Source organism: Nesoenas mayeri (genome assembly GCF_963082525.1).
Source record: "Nesoenas mayeri genome assembly, chromosome: 27".
Classification (NCBI taxonomy): Eukaryota; Metazoa; Chordata; class Aves; order Columbiformes; family Columbidae; genus Nesoenas; species Nesoenas mayeri.
The window spans coordinates 3,433,546-3,450,176 of NC_137555.1; the positions used below are offsets into that span (position 1 = coordinate 3,433,546).

General features: G+C 49.3%; 1 protein-coding gene across 1 annotated transcript; it reads right to left on the reverse strand.

Annotated features, from left to right (window-relative positions):
* Positions 1–437: 437 nt before the first annotated feature.
* Positions 438–9,870, reverse strand: NCAPH (non-SMC condensin I complex subunit H; the record flags this gene model as incomplete). Its single annotated transcript, XM_080360269.1, has 17 exons — positions 438–834; positions 1,233–1,308; positions 1,561–1,643; positions 1,835–1,951; positions 2,260–2,424; positions 3,048–3,155; positions 3,256–3,378; positions 3,802–3,908; positions 4,408–4,556; positions 4,924–5,129; positions 5,270–5,361; positions 5,934–6,123; positions 6,457–6,575; positions 7,551–7,689; positions 8,492–8,584; positions 9,307–9,400; positions 9,680–9,870. The coding sequence occupies 17 exons, from the start codon at positions 9,868–9,870 to the stop codon at positions 775–777; spliced, it is 2,112 nt and encodes a 703-aa protein (XP_080216395.1). The 3' UTR covers positions 438–774.
* Positions 9,871–16,631: the final 6,761 nt, after the last annotated feature.

Here is a 16,631-nt window from a genome sequence, read left to right on the forward strand (position 1 = left end):
CGTGGCCCAGCAGCTCCAGCAGAGCAGAGCTCAGCTCAAGCGCTTCAGTCCCTGCTGGAGCTGCATTGGGAACACTGGTGTCCTACCTCATCACCTCAGACAGAACAGGAGCTGAGGGGAGACTTTCTTCTTCTGCAACTGCCTGAAAGGAGCTTGGAGCCAGGGGGGGTCAGGCTCTGCTCCCCAGGAACAAGCACCAGGAGCAGAGGAAACGGCCTCAAGTTGCACCAAGGGAGGTTGAGGTTGGATGAGGTTCTCAGGACATGGGGCAGTGCCGGGGCTGGGTTATGGATGGACTTGATTTTAAAGGTCTTTTCCAGCCAAAATGATTCTATTATTCTGTCTCAACGTCCCAACTCCGAAGTATTTATTATCTCTAATTTGCACTTTATTATCTTTAATCTCAGTATACAAAGCCAAATCATTTCAGGGAAAGAATAAGACTACACGAGGAACTGGAGAGACAAGTAACAGTCAGTTCATGGACTGGGAATGAGTCAGACAGACTGAGGAGCCTTTTGCTCCCAGGCACTGGCGGTTCACAGTGATACGGAGGATCTCCAGACCCAGCAAAGAGCTGATGGATCGAACATGGCAGAGCTGCAACCGTTCAGCTGTGTTTATGTAGGACCACCTTGATTTAAAAGTCTCCCAGAGGTGCAGGGGCCGGTGGGATTTCTCAGCAACGGTGCTGGGAGGAGATGAAGCTGCCACTGATGAGAATCGGGAGTGAGCGGCCGTCAGCTGGGAAGCCAAGCGCTGCTCTGCACTGGCTCAGTTGCCTTGTTTCACCAGGACATCAGACAAGTCCTCTGTGTTCTTCAGCTGCAGATTCTGGGAATAGAAAAGGAAAGGTAAGTTCAACCAAACCGAACTGGCACAAAAAACAAATAAACCCAAAACCCCAACCAACCAAACAACAAAACCCAACAAAACCACATGATGAAGGTTCAGAACAACCCCAGCCCTGTCTGTCACTGTCCCATCGGCTGTTGCTTTGGAGTCTGAAACACTCGCAGCACTTAGAACGACACCGAGCAACGAAGCGCTCACCCCTCTGCTGCCAGACTCACGGACAAGGAAGGACAGACAGCAGTTAGGCTGGAAATGCTGCGAGCGCTTAACCCCAGGCTGCTGTTCCCAGCGCACCAGCCTGATTTGTGTTCCCTGGAAGAAAACAGCCCTGTACCCAGTGCCTCCCACCGTGTATTTCCCCCATGCGCTGTGCTCACCTTCTCGTTCGCCAAATGCAGGAGGCAGAGGAAGGCCAAGGGGACAGAGAGGTTTTTGGCCATCACCAGCGGCAGCCTGCGCAAGAGATGGGAGGGGGTTACCGCAGCCCGACGGACGGAGCGTGTCCCCACAGATCAGCTCTCCCTCAGGGACCTGGTTTTCTCTACATCTCCCTTCCCACTAGCAAAGCATTCGCCAAGCTGAACACAAGCTGTAGCTCCCCCACACAAACCCAGAGAGCAAGAGAAGAGATTTATTCTTTTTTGCCCCCCAGCTCAGCTGGAATGTCCCCATCTTCAGTCCAACCTCTTTTTTGGGGCTCTCTACCTGTGAAGCAGATCCTTTGAGAGGCCGCTGAGTGTCTTCTCACCCACTACCACCGATGTCTCCTCTTCCCCTGCATCTCCTTTCTGTTTAGCAAAAACACAGACACTGCTGAGGCTGATTTTGCTCTCCAGTACTCAGAGAAAAACCAAGACTTCCAGAGAGGAATTGCTGCTAAACCTGCCCAAGACCATCTCTGCAGGAGTTAAACGTGGTTTCCTGCAGGGGGTTCTCTTAATCTCAGGCCTATTGAGGTATCTGGCTCCCCTGCACTCACCTCTGTCACTGTTTCTGTCTTCTGTGCATCTGTCAAGAGGTTCCACGTCTCTGTTTTCAACCTCTTCACGTCCATTTTCTTGGCTGTCTTTGCATAGGGAATCACTATCTTATTGACCTAAGGAAAAGGAGCCCAGGCTTAGCTGAGAGTAACCGAGCAGAAGCAGAATTATCTTCGATCAGAACCACAGGAACAATCAAATATGGTTCTCTTGGGGAATAATGGTGAGCTCTGACTGCTAAACCTTTGATTTTTAATTCCTTCCTCTTACACAAGGGTTCATCTGGGAATAAAGTGTCCAGCAGCAAACCCAGGAGATCCTGCACCAGGGAAACTGCTGTCTCAGGACTCAGAACCACCTGAGGTGTTGAAGTTTTGCTCCAGACCTGCCCAGCGAGCAGCTTGGTGACAATACGTGTCCTCACCTTCTGCGGCTCAGCAACGAGGTTCAGCTCTCCGTACGTCGTGATGTCGATATCGCCAACCCTGTTGAACTCAGTCTCTCGACCCTCCAGGTGGGCGGTGAGGTTGAACACCCCGTCCTGGCCCACGAATTCAACGAGGTCATGATCATCATCGCTGTCTGCAGCCTGATGGAAAAGAGATCCAGCAGTGAAGCCACTCAGAGACATTTTTGAGAGGCCAGAGATGTCCCACACTGAGATAACAAGAGCACAGCGGGGTGGTGATACCTGCCCAGCTTCCCAATGGAACAAGTTCTTACTTAGCCTCTTAGGCTGGACTAAGGCTAAACCCAAGGGAGATCTAGAGCGCAGGATATCAGAAGACTGTTCCACATAGAAAGATAAGAGACAAGGGCTCTCCTGCTGAGACTTGTCACAAACACACGGAAGGCAGCTCTGGCCTGGTGGAAAGTTGAAGCTTTATAAGAAACGTGCTTCAACAAGAACCTGAAACAACTGGGAGTAAATCTCACTGTGCAGAGATGACTGCGATGGCATTTAGTCCTGTTTTAGGACACAGGGATATGGAAAAGGCTGGAATGGAGTTTCTGCAGCAAACTGGCTGGCAAACATCAAAGGCAGAGAGCTTAGCTGGTATCGTTAGTGAGGGGACAGAGCAGAGGCTCCTACAGCTTTGTCGTAATCTGCAGCGCCAGTTCTTTCTCCCTAGTAATTAATTCTGGACATGGATTCTTCCTAAATTATTCCAATTAAATGCAGGCAATAGAAAGAAATCTTGTTCCTGTTACCTGCAACGCAGGGCAGAAATTGGAGGTGTCGTTGGGGTTGTTGTAATCGTACTCGCCGATCTCTTCTTCATAATCCGTCAAGTTGTTCGGCTTAGACGTCCTGCAGACCTACGGAGACAAAACCAGGGGTGAGGAAAGGAAAACAACACTAAATGCCTCCCCTTGTTCCTTCATCCATCCCCAGCCTGCTCTTCCTCCTCCTTCTTACCTTAACAGAAGGTTTGAGGAACAGCTGGACCATGTTGCTGGGGTCATAGTTAAAGTCTGGGGGAAGTGTGGTGCTCCTCACATTCTGGCCTTCCAAAATGGATTTGGCAAGAGTTACCGCTGCCTGGGAAAGGTAAGAAATGCCGTTACCCACGAGCTATCCACTACTCGAAAGATTAATGTGCAAATAAGTGGTTTGAACACAGATTTTTGTCTGAAAGGGGACAAGTTCTGAGATGTCTCCAAAGAGGAAACCCACACCGGTCCAGTCAGTGCAGCCGGTGGTTTCTGCACAGCATCCCAGGACCCGCAGCATCTTTTGGGCTGTCAGGGCACAAGCCAGGAAGAATCCAGCCTGATTCTCCACCCCAAGGTTGGCAAAACTGTTTACTTTTAACGCAACCTGGAGTCAGAAGGCTCTGCACCAAAAAACTGGGCTTACAGACCTGGTTTCATGGAGTATAAGATAAGCCATTTGCCAACAACAGTTCCAAGTCAGACTGATACAGCAAAAGAGAGCAGGAAGCAGCAGAAACTCCAAATGTACCTTGGTCCTACGAAAATGCGCATCAAAGTCAATATCCTCATCGAAGTTTATTTCAAATGCTGTCTTTGCACTCCTTTTCTTGGTCTCTTTTTCAGAGTCAGCATCTGCTGCAGGAAGGAAGGAAACTGTCAGGGCTTGGTGACAGGTAAGGACAACGAGCTCGCTCCCAACTTGAGCATCTGCTCCACACAGAGAAGTCACCTACAAGGACTTTGCCTTTTGTTATGGGAAAGCAATTGGTGGTGTTCTCAGTTTCCTGTTTAAAGGGATCTGTAGCTTTGTATAGAAGCAGAAAGTGTAACTTAATCTGCAGTTTTTACACAGAAAGTGGGAAACGATAGGAAGAGCTGTGTTAGTGTCACCTATTGCTGCATTGAGAGACACCCTCAGCTCTGAGCATCATAAACAAACCCAAAAAATAGAGGATCGACAAGTGACCGAGAGCCTTCGTGGTGTCGGAACTCAGTCCTGCTTTCATTGGGCTAGAAAAGAACCACATGGGCTTGTCTTGCTCTCTGTCCCTATTTTGTGACTCAGTTGCCACCCATCCCCAAAGGTAAGCAGGACCTGGCAGTAGCATACAAGCTGCCGTCTCTAAATACATACGTCTGTGTCGAGGTTTGAAACGCCAGTGCTCTGGGCCAGCCCACATGGAGAGAGTTCGAGGGCTGAAGTACGAATATTCCCCCGGTTTCATGGAGAGATGATGGCACATGGTCTGGATGTCTCCATCTCCCAGAGAAACCACATCGGTTCTGGAAAGAGCACACGTTGCTCAGTGAAATCATCCCAGGACTCCTGCTTTTTAATCAGCGAATGGTACGGGGGGTGTTGTTTGTGTGAAGTCTGCCCAAAACAGAGGTGGATTTACCAAAGGCAAATCCTTTGGCTGGAAACTGGGCAGTGGAGCAAGCAGACAAGCTCATTTTGGGGAAATGTGATGACACAAAAAGCTTCTCTTGGGGGGCAGAGATGTTACTGTAACACATTCCTGAAACTTGAGCAGAAATTCAGCTATAGCCAGATGGGAAACATATACACAGCAAATTAAAGATTGCCCAGAGAGCTGCCAGTTGTCGCTTGCTACCGAAGCCCAGCTACCGATTTTCAGTGACTACTTACATCTTGCTGTTGCAGACTGTTCCAAAGGAGGCGAGTTTTCCTGTGAATTCCCCAGCCTTGTCTGCTCCTGTGCTCCTGGGCGAGTCGCAACTGAAGTCGTCATCTGGCAGTGGGGCAGCACAGTCTTCCACATCGCTGTCTACCTCCGCATTTATATCGAATGCTAGGTCGCTCTTCTTAAATTTATCCAACAGGGCTGACACGGACTGCAGGAGAAGAAAGCGCTCAGGAAAAGAAATTGCAGGGTATCAATGGCCCAAAGCCTGGCATATCTTTGAGATTGCTTTGGAGGTGAGCACAGAATCCGGCTCAAATATCTCACCTGGCACAGAGCTACTCAACGTACCTCATCGTGGGTTTCAGCATCCCATTTTGTAAACTGGAAACCAGCCAGCGAAGAGCAGATGGGGAGTTTTTCAACGCACCGTGCTAGCAGGGCTAAAGTAAGGGAGAGCAAGGGAGAGATATTAGATACAGGATTAAGTAACCAGCACTTAAAACAAGTGCCAGGGATTAAATCATTCTTAAAGCCACATAGGTAGGCAGCCCTTCTTGCACGTAGGGCAGTGCAGGGCTCGCTGCAAAAGCAGTCGGGCTCATTTCTCTGCAGAAAGGAAGAGTTCAGTTGCTGCCCTAACTCAAGGGTGGGCATAACGCTGGGAATCGTGTCAGAGCAGCAGGGTCTGGTAGGAGGCACAGACTCAAAATGCTCTCAGAAGGTCAGTCATTGACCTGGAGCACTCTAATCTCAACTACTGCACAGCTCAGATCACGTATTTGCTGTGTGATGTATCTCCCAGAGGTTAAGCTACACAGAGTGATCTAAAACCTACAAAGGTCTTGTTTTCCCAGCAACAAGTCTCAGCTTGATCAGGATCAGAGCAGTGGTAGTCAAGCAGTGAACAAAAGCACAGGTAAAGCTGGCTGAGACGAAAATGAGCACACTTGGGAGATGAAAAGGTTCAAAAGGCCTGCATGGGTCCCTTTGCTTAGTGATTATCAGCACTTACGCTTTAAATCTGTCACATTCACAGGATCAGAGTTTGGCAGCGTGGGCGTTTCTGAAGAAGGGAGAGGGACGATGTGTAAGTCAAAGAGGAGCTTGCTGTGGCAGCCTTGGGTGCGCAGCCCCGTGAGGAAAATGCCGGCTGTGCTGCATTCATCAAACGATGCGGCTGTTTTCTGGAACATGGGATCAACCTACAGATAAGGAAGCAAGTGGAGAATCAAGGAATGGAGTAGATGGAGGAGGTGAAGCAGGTCTCTGTGGGAAATTTTCAAGTACAGATCCGAAGGGAAAACAACCCATGCATCTTTTTCAGTGAGGAGAGGCCTCTTGCAGCTTCCTCACAACAAATATATGTGACTAGGAACGATCTTGCTACAATAGCAGAATTCACAGACGTGCGTGTCAATGTTAGAGCCCAAGAGAGGAACGTGCAATAAAGAAAACAATAGAAATGAGAAAGAGGAGGCGATGTTTCTTTTCCTCCACCAGAACGCAGCTGGTACAGCAGCCCCCCCTCCACCCACCTCACATCTGCGATTGGCTTCTGACACATTGATGTTATTCAAGTTCTGCTCGATGGTTTTGAATGAGTGTTTTTTCTTTGTCTGCACTTTCTTGACAGCCTCAGGAGCCAGACTGTGCTCTAAAAGGAAAAGAAGAACAAGTTACACTTAGAAAACTTCCTAGAATACTGTATGGAGGGGTAGCTCAATTTTTTTGGTACCAAAATGACAAAAGAAACCCAGTGGGCATGAAGTTACCCAGTTATCTATTAGCATAAACCACCAATGTTTCATTGGCTGGATGCTGCATTTTTTTTAATCCATTCTATTTTATCTTAGCAGCACATTTGTGTTTCAAAGCAAAGGACAGCAAAGCATGAGGCACTTCATGCTTAATACTTCAGTTTAGGCCACCTTTGGTTTGCCTTCAAATCTGACAGGTGAAATAATCAAATACAGGACTGAGCAACAGATTCAGGTTCTTAGATCTCAAGGACTCGGGCAAAGTAATCTGGGATTTCCCAGCTGTGTGGGAATAAGGGAGAAGAACTGAAAATACACTTGAGCGACTGCAGCTGGGGTGTAGAAAAACACATATATCACACTAATAGTTGCTTAGTCTTGTGTGCTTCACAAGTAGAACTTCTGTGTTTAGATGACAAGCCTGTGAAAGTCTTAAAGGCGCCTTATCAAGCTTCCTTGAAATTCTTTTAGGTGAAGATCAAAGCAGTGCGTTAAACTGTGCCCATGTGAATCCCTAATATACAGGTAAAATGAGGTTTGTGGTTCTTTTAAACAAGGACTGAACTAAACAGCGCCTGTGTCTCTGCTTGTGTGACCTCTACCCAGGAAGCTTTGGTGCTTTTCTTTCAGAGATCCCCTGGTTAGCGAGGCAATGAAAATAAATTTGCTCTTTGTGCTGCATCTGTGGTTTGCGGTTGTTCCTGCGACCTGCCTGTGTTGGCTCACACACCAGCTCTTGAAAAATGAAGTTAGTGGTACCCTCCTAGATGTACAAAATGCTTTGAAATTCACCACTGCTATGTAAGTACACTAACATTTCTCTTACATGCAGGTAGAAGAACAGCTTAACAGAACATAAATAATTAGCACACCTTCCTCTGGGCTGTCCGTGTTTTGTGTAGGGGCCGAGTCCTTGCCCAAGCCTCCAAGCACTTTGTAGGTGTCTGTGTGGACACAGTCCACGCGCATGGCATAAATCTTCGCACTGGCATCGAGTGTGCCAGCCGCCATCTGCCAGGAGCGACAAAAGGTACCATTTTTAGTTATAAAGGTAAAAAGTGTCATCTACAAGACACAAATGCAGAAGACAAGCTGCAGACTGTACTTTTGAATGCTCTGTGTTACCAGCAAAATTGTGAACAACTAGAGAAGCAGAAAAGTGCAGACTTGCATCTGCCAAGAGCCTCTTTCCTTCATGCTGCCTTTTGGGTTCCTCCTCTTGGTATTATACTATTTTCCTAAATTACAAAGTCAAAACAGGTCAAGTGGAAGAGTTGATTGCAGACCCCCCCAGAAGGTGAAGGACCCCTCACTGAAAACCTGTGCACTGATTCCCATCCCTTCCTCAGTTTCATCAACCACTGTGAGGCCATGTTCACATGTTTTTTCATCTAAGAATCCAGTTTTCCCTCCCCGCATCAGTGAACTATTAAAGTGAGTCTTTGCCCTGGCAAGTTCTTATTCTGATCCCTCCAAGATCAAATTTAGCACATTGAGTTTGCCACATTCTCTTCCTTTCTTTTCCAGCCTTGTTTTGTTACTAGTTACAACATCCAGTATTTACCTCAGAAGCCTCACAATTCTTATTTTTAGACAAGCTCTTTGGAAAGGCCATAACTGAAAGTATTCAGCCTTTAATTTCTGTGGTACAAAGGGATTCAACACTAAGCTTCTGCAAAAAGTGGCTGTGATGCCTCTACCAGATATTTTTAGTTACCTTCAGCATTATTTGAAGTTTGTTGTTGACAAAACCTCAGGATAAATGCCAGTTGGAAACAAAGCACCAACGTGACCAGGTAGGTAAAAGACTCACCTTGAAATTGGTCACTTCAGCATTCCTTTGTTTGAGGATTTGATTAATATAGTCTATCAGGTGTAAGCCAAAGGCGTTCTTCGTGGTGATTTTCTGAAATGAAACACAGGTCAGAACCGATCCTCTGGCAAATGACACCTGTCAAAACTGTGTGAACCCTCATCCCACAGGGATATTTACAGGACCTAGGGGATACACCTCTGTTATGAGGACAGGCTCAGAGAGTTGGGGTGTTCAGCCTGGAGAAGAGAAGCTCTGGGGAGACCTTATTGCACCTTTCTGGACTTAAAAGGGGTTGATAAGAAAGATGGGGACAAACTTTTGAGTGAGGCCTGTTGCAATAGGACAAGGGGTGATTGGTTTTAAAGAAGGAGAGATTCAGGCTGGATATAAAAAAATGTTGCCTCTGAGGGTGGTGAGAGCCTGGCCCAGGTTGGCCAGAGAAGTGGTGGATGAACCATCTCTGGAGACATCCCAGGCCAGGCTGGACAGGGCTCTGAGCAACCTGAGCTGCTGAAGATGTCCCTGCTCATGGCAGGGGGGGCACTGGGGGAGATGGGAATGTCCCTTCAACCCAAACCATTCTCTGACTCTATGATACGGCTCCTGACACATACTATTTTGTTACCACTGGGAAGGCAGCAACAGAAATCCAGATCTGGCCATGGCTTGGATCAGGGGGCTTAGAGGAAGAACAACCATGTATCCATGGCTCAAGGAGTTTAAAATCCCTCACAGCCTTACAACCACAGCTGGGGTAAGTAGTGTGTGCGGGGCCAGGATCAGGAGCCCTCCCCACGTTTGTCCCCACTCACGTTCTCAGTGGAGAGCTTGAGGCAGGTGCTGTAGTGGTCCGAGATCTGGGTATTGGTCCACTGGGGGAGGGCCGGCTGCCATGCCTCCGCCTGCCTGGGAGGGACACGCTGCTTTGGGGACCCTCCTCCACTGTGTACCCCATCACAACCCTTTGTGATCCCTCATAGTCCCTCAAGATCCCTCATAACCCCTTAGAATCCCTCACAATCCCCCACATCCCCTCATAGCTCCTCACAACCCCTCACAGTCACTCAGGATCCCTCATAATCCCACAGAGTCCTTCACATCCCCTCATAGTCCCTCAGGATCCCACATAATCCCTCAGGATCCCCCATAATCCCTCACAGTCCCTCACACCGGGCCCACCCGTACCTGGTGAGTGGTGACGCGACAGCCTGAGGCGAGTCGATGCTGCCGAGCCGCAGATCGGCGGCCTTAGAGCGCCGGCGCTGCAGCCTCTCCCGTTCATCATCGTTCCCGGGGCAGTCTGCCAGCACGGGGGTGCCGAGTGCCCGCGGGGCGGGGGACGCGGCCGGGACCCACTGGGGTGTCCTGACGCTCATCCCGACGGCGGCGAGCGGGCCTATCCCTCACCTCCCACAGGGCGCGCCACAGCCCCGCCCACTCCTCCCTTATCCACCAATCACCGCGCGGCTCGGCCGCCCGGCGACCAATGGGACGCGCGGAACTCCGCCTCCCCCTTCCCGTCCCGTCGCATTTGAATCGCCGCGCGCCCTAGCAGCGCGCATGCGTCGATGCGTAACGGCCGCGGCAGTGGGCGGGGTGAGTCCCCTCAGTCGGCCCGGGGCGGGCGGTTGTTCTGCCCGCGGTTCCTGTCAGGGACCGGCCGCTTTCTCCCCTCGGTGCCTCAGGGTTGCGTCCTGAGGGGCGGTACGCACCGCCGGGGGTGCCCGGGCTACTATTGCAGCGGTTAACCGCGGGCAAAGCCCGCCTCGGAGGAGGAAGAGCCGCCAGAGCTGTCCCGCTGAGGTACTGCCCGCCCCCCTCAGCCGCTCTCCGCCGTCTGTGGGTCCTTGTGATTCCCCCCCCAAACGGAGGCCGTGTCTGTGTGGAAGTACCCTCAGGGCCGTGTGCCTGGCCCTTCACTTGTCTCTGCAGGGCCCCAGGGTGCTCCAGGTGCTCCCCCAACCCCTCTATACACTGTTTGTTCTTCCCCAGAGCTCTCTGTGTTCGTTTCTATGCGCCCTGTGGCCCTTCAGGTGTTTCTTGGTGTGTTATCTGAACCCTCGGTGTGTTCAGAAGCCACTCTGTGGGTTTTTTGGTACATCAGAGGGGTGGTGGAGGATTCTTGGTGTTTAGTCTCAGGATCAGGTGTTATCCCTAGTCCCTCCAGCCCTGGATCCCTCCATCCCACCCAGTACAGCCGCATTTCTCCAAAGGGCTGTGGGGCATTGGAACAGGCTGCCCAGGGCAGTGCTGGAGTCACCATCCCTGGAGAGCTGGACAGACGGACATGAGGTTCTCAGGACATGGGGCAGTGCCAGGGGTGTGGGAATGCTTGGACTCAGTGGTCTTAAAGGTCTTTTCCATCTGGAATGATTCAATGATACTCCCAGGAAGGTGCTCTGTAGGAGCAGGTTGCAGCTCTTTGCCTTCCCTGTGGTGCTGGAGGCAGAGATGGGTCAGTGGGGAAGCCAATAATGCATCCTAAAAGCAATCTTCTCTGCCCTTGCTCTGCCCCAGGGCAGCCTGTTTTTGTGTGCAGCACCCCATGAAAACAAGAAGGTTCCCTCATATTTTCATCTGATCTTTTTACCCGTTTCCCTGGTCCTTAGCAGATGTGGCCACTTATCTGTATGGCTTTGGTTTCTAGCAGGGAAGGTTTGCTGGGGAAAGCTGTTTCTCCTCAAATTTCTATTTTCCCAGCAGTGCTGTGTTCTGGTGTGTCTGATTCGAGGAGTCCTGATTACGGTGCCTGGGCTACAGGCAGAGGAGATAACTCTTTGCTTTAGTAGGGACAGTAGTTTGGGCTGAGCTATGTGCTTCTGGCAAGGCTGAGTGATGGGGAAAATAAAGCTGAAGGGAAGAGCAGCTTTTTTTGTAGTGCTACTACCTGGTTGAGAAGCTTTTCCAGCCAGTATTTCCTAGCCGTCATTGCCCTGATGGGGGTGAAGCAGCAGTTGCCCAAATAATTCTTGTGGGATTTAGGTACTGGGGGCTGCAACATTGCTGCAGTTTGATATCTTGAGTTCTTCCCGACTGCAAATTGCTTTTCCAGCCTCAACCACTGGATGGGGCAGGAGGAAAATATAATATGTGGTTTGATCTGAACTGCATTCCTCAATTGGAAAGATGCCGTGTTCTCTGCTGAGGCAGCCCTGGCAGAGTCCTGCCTGCTCCCCGTGCAGAGCAGCCAAGAGATTGCTGTGCCATCCTCTGCATTCTGACTCCAGCCACCCCAAAAATGGCAAAAAAAAGAAACTGGAGACTGGTTTCTGCTCTTAAGTGCAGCTCAAGCACCCCAGAGGCCCAGGGTGCTTCTAAAAGCCACAAGACTTGTGTGGGGTTTGTCATTTTGCTCCTTTTTTCCCCAAATAACTTGGGGTATGGTCTCTTCCCTCATCTGCTCTGGTTGTGCCAGACTAAAGCTGTAAAACCCAGCTTATGCTTGGTGATGTGTATTCTTGTGAGCAAAAGCCTTATACTAAGCTTTTAATGGCTGTTGTAAATCATTATCTCCAGCTATACATCCAAAATGAAAGGCTGAAGGAGCTATGAAGGTTTTTAATGTCCAAATAAATTACTCCTGCCGTGGCAATAGGAATGTGTGGAGTATTTGATTATTCCCAGCCATTAGTGATGCCGGTGTGGACAGAAATATTTGCGCTCTGCATTTAACTGGAAATTAAGAGAATGTATCACTCTGTGACAGGAACTTTTAGGAATGGCTGCTCCCTGTTGATCAGCTCCAGGACTAATTAATCACTGGCAGGACTTTGGGAAACTTGATTTACAACTCAGACCTGCTGGTGGGTGTTCACTGGAGGATTCTCCTGCTCTTGGAGGGAATGCTGGAGGCTCATTTAAGGTTTGCTTTGGGAGCTGAGAAAAATAATTTAAGAGGGAAATCAGGCTCTCCGCCCACCAGGCAGCAACTGCTGCTGGTACTTTTCCACTATGCTGGGGCTGTGGGGAATTTTGGGGTGCCAAACACAACGGGGGGGGGGTGTCTCCTAGTGCTAGAGGGGGGTGGGACATTTAGGAAAAAAAGAGTAGGAAGGGGGGGAAGCGGTTTGACTGCTGCAGCTGTTGTGATGGACTTGAAACCTTGTTGGTTGCGTCTGTGGAACTGCTGAGCTGCTCGGCAGGTCCCGAGGTGGGATGTGCTGATATCTCTGGACCCACAACACGGGTAGCATAGCAACAAGGATCTTCCCTGGCTGCGAGGCTTAAAAATAGAGCCGGGTAGCGTGGAACTTGTAGCCTTCTGGGGTTGCCAGGACCTCTGCCCCCCTTGCGAGCATCAGATCTTGGCTTAACTCAGTGGGTGCCCACCCGTGGTGATGGGGCTGCTGAAGTTTGATTTCTGTGTGGGTTTGGGGTGCTTCCGTGTGCATGCAGGTGTCTGGGGACCCTGCTATAGTGGCTGGGGCTGTGGATGCCACACAAACAGCGTCTCTTCTTGTTGAACCCCTCTATAAACTAAAGATTATCTGGTAATTTCCGTGTGCTGGGGCAGATGCCACAGGAGCGTTTATTAACCCACTGGTGCTATTCTTATGCAAACAACTGTAGCTCATCTCAGTAACAAAAGGCAATTTAATACCAGTTCAGCTGCTGACAGTGACCAGGAAGGCGCTTGCTTTTGGTTTGTAGTGCAGATTATTTTTGCAGACGCTCACCCCAGGGTCAGCCTCGCAGTCTGACGTGCCCTTTTGAGTGTGCTGTCTGCTTTCAGCCTTGTTATTGTTGCAGAGCTACTTCTGGTCGTGCTCATACCTCGGGGCATGAAGAAGGGGTTGAAACCTCGGCAGAGGTAAATGGTTTGATTTCTCAAAGGTCTTACTAGGAAGGCGGGTTTGCTGTGCAGCCTTCCTGTGCCCTGGCTCAGCACTACGTCTGAAAGGGCTGTAACGAAGGCTGCACTAAAATAGTTTCGATCTTTTTATCCCTTTAGAGAGTGCGTCTCTGAGTGCTGGCGCCGGTGAAGGCCAGTGTGCAAAGGACTATCCCTCGGGGCTTCAGAGCTCAGGATGTCCCCCTTTGTAGGCACTGCGGTAAGCAGTGACTGTCGGACCTTTTGTGCTCTCATTTTTTGTGTTTTATCACCAGCTGAAGCACCGGTGCTATAAAATCTGGGATTTCACAACCCCAGTAATGGCTGCAAACTCAAATATAAAAATAACTCCTCAAACACAGTGATGTGTCAGCCATCAGTAGCACAGTCACACTGCGGCTGGCACTTCCAGCTTGAAAAGTCCTCAAGGTCCCGATGGAGCGATTGGGATAAGGCTGTGGGCTTGAAAGCAGATGAGGGGTGTGATGAGCTGTAAATCCTCTTGAGCTGCTGGGCCCGGCAGCAGCAAGATGAGACTGTGCCTCTTCCCAGCTTTGGGCTGTGGCCACACGACTGGCTCATGTTGTTCTTGGCAACTTTCCCTTACAAGCGAAAGGAAGAAAAATGGGCAGGCTGGTTTGGACGCAACCACCAGCCCCCGAGAATTACACCGGCAATCATTTCTGACTGCAGGAACCTGCTGCAGAGATGCTGGATGGTCTGGCTGTGTCAGTGGCTTGTTAATGCAGCTGAATTTATTGTGTAATTTAGGCCTTTTAGCAGTTTGAAATGATTATTTTAAACTAGGTTGGTGCTTGTGAATGAGAGGCTGGTGGCAGAGCTAACAGTGGGGACATAGGACCTGGATCTCTGACGGCAAACTCGGTGATTCCCCCAATCCTGGGGGAAATCGGTGGGACCCTGAGTCCTTATGCCAACCAGATGGTTGTTTTTGGAGGTGCTAAAGCCTTTGAGGGTGCCCTGTGCTGGGGGGAAAGGGTGACAGTTTGCAGAGCAGGAGCACTTGCATCCCCATGCTTCCCTGCTTGCACAGAGCACGGCCAAGTCCTCACAGGGAGGATTTTGTTGCCAGATCCTGAGCGAGCATCTCAGAGCAGAGCTGCTCTGGAGGACATTGGCTCCATCCCTCCAGTGACTCACAAGTCCCTGGAGATGTGCCCAGTGTGCTTCTTTCCTTGGTTTTATGTCTTTATTTTGTGCTGCTGATCAAATCCCACTGTGGGTTGTGCCTGCCGCTTCTATCCAGGTGTTGAACGCTGTGGGGGTTTTGGGGAGAGGTTTGTAATGCTGAAAAAAAGACAAAAATCTCAACACAAACCCACCTAGCGGCGCGGTTCGGCCGTGGATATCAATCACGTCTCTCAGAGACTTAGGACAGGCTTTGGGGGTGGTTTGAAGTCGCACACAATTTTTATCTTCCACTGTGAGATGCCACAAGTGTCACCCAAAGAGGCCTGTTCCTCTTTGGCTTGTGGCTTCTAAAATTCCTCAATTTAAATGCAAATTCGCAGCCGTTTGATTATGCCATGCATCAGAGAAGCTTTTGGACAGCAAACAGCTTGTAATAATCAACTCCGCATCCCTCAGTACAGATATTATCTGCTCTTGCAATATCTCAGCAGAAAGTGGAGTGGTTTGGAAAAACCCTCCTTTTCCCTCTTTCTCCTTTCACCTCTGTTGCAAATTGCTCTCATTACCTCCCCTAAACCTTATTAATCAACCTGGACGGTGCAATCTGCTTGGCAATAACAAGAAGAATGTTTTTAGAGGTGCTTTGCATGGTAATGCTCTTCTCAGACTGAAATGTTGCTCTTCAGAATGACTGTGGCTGCAGGAAGGGCTTGTATTTCTTCTTGACACCTTCGTCTTCTGTAACCAGGGTATTTTTGGGGTTTTTTTAAGCCATCATCGCTCTCACCCGCTCCCTTTCCTCAGGTATTTGTGTCTCGTCGATGTGAAATAAAGTCCTTTTGGTACCAAGAAAATGAAAACTGCACTTAATCCTCATTTCACGCTTGCAATCGAATTGCGTTGATTTTTGAATTGCTGCTGCAGTTTCTCAGATCTTTCATTAGCTCCTGCCTGATTTGTTTAGTTCAGTAACAAAAACTAATTGCTTGTCTAAACAACCAGGCCATGGTCAAGTGTCTCGAATTCTCCACCCCGTTCACAGCTGGGAAACCAAAATCTGCAGCAATCTGCCCAGAAATTGAAGTGGCAAGCTTGTAAAGTCCAATAAGAACCTGAAGAATCCACTGTACTCCCTATGTTTTAAACTCAAGTTGTTTCTCTTTAAGCTCTAACTTTGTCTGAAGGATCTACCAGACCATTTGGTGCTATGGAAACCCCGGTTTACACACTGGTGCATAGCTGCAAGCAATTAACTACCTTTAATTTTCATTTTCTGGGGATATTTTTGACTTGTGTATTAAGCAAACATTTATGCAAAACACCGTGGAATCCATAAATGTTAATGAAGTTGAACTTGTGTCTTTGCTGTAGCAGATAATCAGATTGATGGATTCATTGAAGTCTGCAAAACTTGCCGCGATGGCTGAGAGCCGCTAGAAAAAGACACAAGTATTTTTTTATAACCAAAAAGCACATTCTGATGACTTTTATGTAGTGTGTGTGTGCGGGTGCTTTTAGGAACAGGTAAAAACCCTTCTGGGAAAGGTGATACAGTGATGCTGATAAATAAAATGAGCTCTGGTTTGGATTTGGTGTGCTGAATCCTGCTGTAAGGTGGGATCCGCTCTTGGGAAGCGGGGCTGGGAGCAGATGCATGTAGCACAGCACAGTGCGTGACGCTGTTTATTCCTCCCTCCCTTTTGCATGATAAAATAACCCATGAAAATAAATTACAAGGGCTTAATAGACACATGGGACAGGGCCTTTGGCAGTGGTGCCAATCAGCTGTGCCTCAGCAGTGCTCCTCTAATTAAAAACTGCAAATTATAACCGGCTGGAGCTGATTGCAAGGGCTGGCTGGGTTGGGGGCTTTGCTCTGGGTGGTGACACATGGTTGGTTGCTCCTTATATTCCTGTTTTCTCTCCTAACAGGGTGGTGATGCCTTGGAAAACAAGCGGCTGGTAAGTCTTGCGATTTGAGCCTTTCCCATGCTGTGGAATCAGTGACATGCGGATGGCTAAATTTTGAGGATTGTCCTTTTCTTTGCTGTCATAGTGAAACTGCAGAGCACACCCCTCACACCAAAGGTCCCCCTAAAACCCACCAACTGCTTTTCATCCCTCTTTTCACCTCAGCTTTGCCACCTTTCACTG